Consider the following 7,419-nt stretch of genomic DNA (forward strand, 5'->3'; position numbering starts at 1 on the left):
TGCAGATGTTCATGCACTCAAAGGCCAATCACATGGTAGGAACTCAATAAGTTTAGGCACGTACACATGGTCAAGAATCAGAATGATAAACAAAGGTGATTTAAGTGACTTTGAATGTGACTTGGTTGTTGGTGTCAGCTGATCAACCATCTCTAGGATTTACACAGAATGGTCCAAAAAAGTGTAAATGTCCAGTGAGCGGCAGTTCTGTGTGCAAAAATGCTTTATTGATGCCAGAGGTCAACAGGAAATGGCCGGACTGCTTCAAGCTGACAGTAAGGCAGCAGTAACTCAAATAACCACTTGCTACAAATAGAGTAGGCGGAAGAACATCTCCAAACATGTCAAACCTTGAAGCAGATGGGCTACACTTTCTGTCAGCTAAGATCAGGAAACTTGGGCTACAATTAGAACTGGCTCACCAAAATTGGACAACAGATGATTGGAAATTATGTTACCTGGTCTGATGAGTCGATTATGGTAGATTGAAAATATGGTGTAAACAACATGAAAGCATGGATCTCTCCTACCTTGTATCAGTGGTTCAGACTGGTGGCGGTAGTGCAGTGCTGTGGGAGCTTATTTTCTTGGCACACGTTAGGCCTCTTAGTACTAACTTGTAAATGCTGCAACCTAACGGAATATTGTTGTTGACCATGTCCATTGCTTTATGACCTCAGACTGGTTCTTTGAACTTGACAAAGAGTTCACTGTACTCAAATGTCCTCCACAGTCAGCAGATCTCAATCCATTAGAGCACCTTTGGAATGTGGTGGAACTTATGTCAATGAGGAATAAAACCTCTGAGAAATGTTTCCAGCACCTTGTTCAATCGATGAACAATTAAAACAGTTCTGAAGGCAAAGGGGGGCCAACCAGGGACTAGCAAGGTGCTTCTCTGCAGTGAGTGCAATGATATAAACATACTTATTATATTTATGGGGATGTCATAATAGTTTTTGTTCATAAAACTGATCATTTCCTACTTTATGACCAAACATATTAGCTATTTTTTTTGGTCTATTTTCTTTGCATTTCAATAACATGACTAATAGTTCCTAGATTGTAAGATAGAGCTTGACCCCTGTTCATCCAATGACCACACTGCAGATTTTGGCTTGATTGTTGCATACTGAAAAAAAGCAAGCAAAGACTCAAAACTAAATGCAAAACATGGTCAGCTTCATGGGTTACTGGCAGTTGCCTCCCAGAAGGTTTTGCTATGATATTGTTATTAATTTATATCCTCTTCAACCTCATTTAGAGTTAAAACCGCAGTGCCATTAGCTACTCAGCAAAATGAATATTATGTGAAAAAAGGTTGTGCCAGTCTAAAGGTAGAATGAGCTATTGTCTTACGTTTGCTGTACAGGTGTTCATGCTATTATATCTACCCGGGTATGTTTCAAATGCCAGGCAAGTGCAGGCCTGTCTGGACTGATTAATGATAAACCCTGATAGACCTTTTATCTGTTGATTGCACACACGCACACACACACACACAGACACACACGCACACCTCTAACTCAAACAATAATCCTGACCACCCTGCTAATGTTGCTCACCACCACGTGTTGGTGTTTTAAGATATTTCAAGTAAAGGATGATTTCTTTAATTGACACCATTTATTGCATTAAGGCATGATTGCATTTTCAAACAGCTTAAAAAAGGTACAAATGAAATAACATGGTAAGATTAAAGAGGTCATGTCACCCACCATAATGATACAATAAGAAAGTCTGGCCATTAACTGATGAATTTATGCATCTGTCCCTAAACCCTCCTCCAAGATTTCTGATCGGATTTCTTTTAAACAAACCTCACAAATTAAAGAAAAGTAAAACCTACACTAATGTAATCAATAAGGTCAAAAGAATCCATCACCCTGTGATCGAAAACAAAACTCTGAGAAAACTCCAAGTTAGCTCCAAATCCTCTCACACAAGATCCATGTGCTGTGAGGGCACAACAGAGACGAGACACTTGGGAAAAATTCAGAAGTACAGTGAGTCCATGGGCCTCTATCATCAGGCTAAAGACTGATTTTAAAATCGTCAGCACAATGAGCTCGTTCCCACCTGATTTAAAAAAAAAAAAAAGTACATTAGAAAGCAAACACCAGCGTTCTAACAATGCCAGTGACACTGATGTTATTAAATCTGCTCCCTAAAACAATCTCAGCTGCAACTCTGCCAAATGTGGCGCAACAGAACTGAAGCACAACAAATGCTACATCCATTTTAATCCTGGTGGTAGGCGGCCTCTTCACCGTATGTGCTTGGCAGCCTTTCAAAAATGGCGGCTTGGCTGCTTTTTAATAACAGAGACGGCCCGGTAGTGGTGGGAAGGGTTAATCGTCACAGAAACTTCAATAAGCTGCATATCAACAAATTTGGCGGAATATTGTTTTATAAAAAAATCCCTATATATATATATATATATATATATATATACATATATATATATACATATATGAAGGAAAAGAGAACAACAAACAAACGCTTGCCAGTTTGAATTATTGCAGTGTCGAGTTCATTTGCAACACATGTGCATTGTTTTAATCATGTGGTCAGTAAATGTTCGAAAGTATGACTTTAATACCGTAAAAAATTAAACTAAACATCTTGAACATAAGCTGTCTTTCTTTCCTAAGAACTGCTGCCTATCAAAGTGCATAATGTTCCATTTCATGACCCACCATCTGCTCCGGTTTTAGCATTGCAATACATAACTGTAGACAAATGGCAAATGATCTTGCCTAGCTTCATGCTATATACTTATATATCTATATGTATATATAGATATATATATATTAAATTGACTATATAACAGCATCTTAAATGAATGAGTTCTAATCTCTTACAACGATATATATTTTTTTCCTTCTGTCTCCATTTTTGCTCCTTCATCCTACATTATCACACAACATGAACAATTGAGATGAATGGCTGATTTCACTGCATGTTAGTTAAAAAAAGAGTTAATGCTAATGTAGCACAATAGAATCCAGTATGTCAGTCCTGTAGTGACAGTGCTTTCTCAATAAGCTCAGAGGGACGAGAAGCTGCAGTCCGGCCGGGTTCAACGCTCATCCTTGTATTCAACCTCCACCAAATCCAATTTAAAGGGTGAGCATTTGTCTCTTCTTCATCATCCTTCCTCCTTCTATTCCTTCTACGCTGTGATATGAGTACATCTGAAAATTGAATTTGGTACGTAAAAGTCTTTCTGTTCTTTTTGTCAGTTCTCTTATTGTTTGAGTATCAGTGCTGCGTCGTGCTGCACGCTGCTCCCTGTAAACTGACAGGGAAGACCATGGAAGTCTATACCAGGTAATGCTCAATAATCATCCAACAAGCTTTAAAGTCTTTTTAAGGGAAGAAAAAGTGACAAATTAAAAATGCAGAGTGCACTGCAGTAGAACTGAGGGGTGGGATATGATTGTAAAATGGGGCTGTAGCTCTAACTTTTATCCTTAAAGATAATACAGACCACATGGACCAGCAATCAGAGAGGTCATTGAATGTAAAAAAAAAACAAAAAAACACCAAAATATCAAATAGAAGTCAGTGTGGTTAGGGTCAAAGGTCACAGGTAGCTCTCCACTCGTTCCCATGGCGGCATCTCTGTGAAGAAGCCCTCGCACAGGCTGAAGCCCTGATCCAGAGTCAGCGGAATAGCCTGTGCCTCCTCTTTTATCTCCTCCCATGTTTGCAGCATCGCTTCTTCTGGCTGCTCCGGGAAGAGGATGGAGGGCTCGTCGAAATGCTGCAGTTGCAGCTGATGGTGGTGGTGGTGTTGGTGGTGGCTCTGGAGCAAGCGATCTGGGTCCAGCTGCTGCTGCTGTGGCTGCGGATGTGCGTGAGGCACGTGGAGCTCTCCCATGCTGACCGTACACTCCATGGAAGCAGCGCTTAGGTCCATGTAGCCGTAGGATTGGTGATGGAGGTTCATGTGCTGGCTCTGACCCATAACGTCCACTCCTCCACACCATCTCCCCTGCCTGCCCGGCCCAGCGAGCTCCATCTCGCAGCCCAGGGAGCTCAGCGCCGTGTTGATGTCCAGATCTTCGAAGGTGCTGCAGCTACCGCCGAGGACGTCGTCAAACACGGAGGACAGGTCAAAGTCCCCTCTCAGGACGTCTGCCTTGTTGGCCTCTGTGGCTAGCAGAGGGGACTCCGTGGCTCTCATAACCTTACTGTTGCTGTTTTTTGAGGGCAGGTGCTTCCGTTTGCCTCCCCCGCCCTGGTAGGGGCAGCCGTTTTGGCTGGCGTGATAACTTTGAGCTAGTTTGCTCTGCCTGTGGGCACCGCTGTTGGTTCCGTTGCCGCTGCTGTAGTGGTTGGCAGACATCCTCCTGCGCTTGAAGATGCCATTGACGAACATGTCAGCATACTGAGGATCAATCTGCCAGAAGCCTCCCTTTCCTGGCTCGTCCTTCTGTCTGGGGACCTTCTTGAAACACTTGTTGAGGGACAGGTTGTGACGAATCGAGTTCTGTAACACACACACAGGAACACAACGTGATTTAGCGTGGACCCCACCGGCTTTGAGCAAATTTAAGTCAGTCATGCAAAAAAAACTGAATATGCCACTTTGAGAGGGAGATGGGCAGGTGGGTGTTGGGGAGGTGGGGCGGCGGGGGTGGGCATTGTTGTTGTTTGTATGGGGAAGCAAATGTACCTAATGAGGCTTTCTAGTAACAGGCAGCTCTGTGTATTTCAAACATGATCAGCTGTGCTTAGCTGCCATCTCTCTCAGGAGCCCTCATTAACACGCACGCGCACACACACACACACAGATTGGAGTGCTTTCTCCACCCCATCACCGTTCCCTTCAGACAAAAACCCTGCGAAGAGCACTGTCTAGGAGGATGGAAATTTCAGATGGATTAAAAACACTTGTCATGGAACTCATCAAAGGCAGAAATGAGACACTAATCCTGCAAAGAGACAGAGAAGGGGGGGCGGGTCTGAGGTTTTCAATTATTATAATTTAAGTTCCCCCCCACACACACTGATAAAAGAAAGGCCTGGTCTGATCTCCTGTGGTCTGAATATGCCGTGTATGGTGGTGACACTGAAGTCAAATTGTTGGCCCTTCTCTCCCTCACTCCACCAGTTAGCAGATTCATAAATAATAGAAGAAGAGTTATCCGGTCTCTGTTACCTGCCAGCTGGGCTCCGCGTGTCTGTAGTAGCAGAAATTCTCCGTGATCCAGTTATAAATGGTGGACAAAGTCACTTTGGGCTGTTTGCTGGCCTGCATGGCCATGCAGATGAGAGAGGCGTAGGAATAGGGCGGCTTGACTTTGGGGTTGGTTTTGTAGTCGATCTCCACCGGCGGGCTCGGCTGAATCGGGATCTGCGGGTAGGCGGGCGTGGGGTGCGCGCCGCAGGCAAACCGCGGAGCCGCCGCGGTGGAGTCGCTGCCAGAGGTGACGGGGCTCCCGAGGTACAGAGGCATCCCGGTTGCGGCGGTGTCCCCGGCTGGGGGGCTGGAAGGAGAGTCGGTGCCCGGTCCGGGGAAGGCGAGGCGTTTGATGAAGAGGTGCTGCTGCGAGGACGGACACTCGAGTCCCGCGCCGCTGGGACGCTCCGGGTCTGCGCTGAGGATGGAGAAATTCTGGAGCCAGTGGAGGCTGGTGAGGCTGTCGTCAAGGGGGGCAGACTCAGACCCAGAGACGTGATCCTCCGGGTAAGCCGCCAGCCATCTCTCCTTAAACTTGTTGGCGATGTCGGGGCTCGTCAACACCGGCATCCTGGCTTTGTACACGCGGCAGAGGCTGAAGACTGTCAGAGGCTCCTTAAAACTGGCATTTAAAGTTCAAGCCGAGAGGAAAAGTAAAGGAAAAGAGCGTAAACACGGTCAGATAAACGGATCAAACCGTGCCTCGCGTAAAGGTGTCGAATGGATAATCAGCAATTAGATATTTGCGAGCATAACACTCAGAATGCGATCAATAAATGTGCTAAAGATGCCCGTTTGACCTACCTGCGATGTAGCCTCGCTGGAGGAGATGCTCCGTGTGTGCACCTGTTGCACTGAGTCCCTGCCTCTCCTCTCCAAGGACTCAGCGGCGCATCCACTCTCTGCGCAACAAGTGCGGCGGGGAGGGTGGGGGCGAAGAGCATCCAGCAGCTGAGGTAAGCTCACATGGAGGCAAAAAAACAAAACATACAGAAGAGAGGCGGCACTTAGGACAGATCCATGCTACCGATTCGACCGCTCGGCACTACTGGAGTGGAGGGAGGTCAAAGACGTGAGGAGGTGTAGGGGTTGTGAAATAAGTCTCCGGAAAATCTCCAGGGACTGCTCACTATCCCTTTAAATGTGCTCTCGGGGAGAGATTTCTGATTGGTTGGCTGTATATCATGGCTTCTCGCCTTTACTTCAGGTCTCTCTCTCTCTCTCCCTCTCCCTCTAAAGACGGCCTCAGCAATGACTGTCAGGACACGAGTGCAATAAGGTCAGTTTAGTGGTTTCCTGTTTGTCTTTATTCTAGGAAGCAGGCTAAAACTGTGACACCCCCACCTCCTGCGCGCGCCTCACACACAGCATCCCCGCCGGCGCTGAAAGAGGCGCGCCACAGGTCCCGCGCGCAGTTTGCACCTGCAAGAAAGCAGCAGTTAACTGATAAGCTCACGCTTCACGTAGCTTTTTAAATTACAGCTGATACTGTGGTGCTGTCAAGTTTGAAAAGGACACTGTTTAATTGAATCTGGCTTTAACCTGATGTGTGTTACTGGAAATGTTGATATCGATCAACATGTCGAGTAAATACAGAGCCAATATTGCAATACAGATACCGATACTTCTAACCTAGGATGGCAGCTTACGTACGGGAGAGCCGTGCTGCATGACTTGCCAGATGAATCATCATCAGTTTTTCAAATTCTGAACACATTTTAAGCACCATTAAATGACTGTGAGTTTTACTTTCCACAATAATTTGTTAATACAACAAAACACACCTTTTAGCTCTTCGTGTATTTTGAAACTAGTTTTTTTTGGATATCTAAAATGTAAATGTAGAAGCAGTTTGGGTCAGCTTCTGTTGTTTAATTGTGATATGGACTATAAATCAAATAGATATTACAGCATAAAAAGGATCAGACATTTCTCATAGTGCATGTTTGAGGTATACTTTTTCAAACCTTCCCCCAAGAAAAAGAAAAAAATATTTTATTTAACGCAGTTCAGTGGGCTGCATACTGAATTTAGTGGATAGAAACAAGGTATCATGCTAGTATCGATCCAATATTGATATCGATACTATTGATATGTGTATCTGTCAACTGCCACTGTTTGTTTTCTGGTGTTCTGCTCAGTGATGCATCACCACAGGTTCAGGGTATTCACTGGGCTCTCATCAGACAGAAAAAATGGATGGTTGTTTTTCTGCAGGTTTTGTTTTT

General features: G+C 45.0%; 1 protein-coding gene across 1 annotated transcript; it reads right to left on the reverse strand.

Annotated features, from left to right (window-relative positions):
• Window positions 1–1,616: 1,616 nt before the first annotated feature.
• Window positions 1,617–6,364, reverse strand: foxj1b (forkhead box J1b). The gene is made up of 3 exons (XM_084938160.1): window positions 5,996–6,364; window positions 5,171–5,813; window positions 1,617–4,498 (listed from the first exon to the last, which is right to left on the reverse strand). The coding sequence occupies exons 1-3, from the start codon at window positions 6,133–6,135 to the stop codon at window positions 3,590–3,592; spliced, it is 1,692 nt and encodes a 563-aa protein (XP_084794286.1). The 5' UTR covers window positions 6,136–6,364; the 3' UTR covers window positions 1,617–3,589.
• Window positions 6,365–7,419: the final 1,055 nt, after the last annotated feature.

The sequence above is a fragment of the Perissodus microlepis genome, chromosome 8 (assembly GCF_051167445.1).
Source record: "Perissodus microlepis isolate ML-2025 ecotype Zambia chromosome 8, ASM5116744v1, whole genome shotgun sequence".
Taxonomy (NCBI): Eukaryota; Metazoa; Chordata; class Actinopteri; order Cichliformes; family Cichlidae; genus Perissodus; species Perissodus microlepis.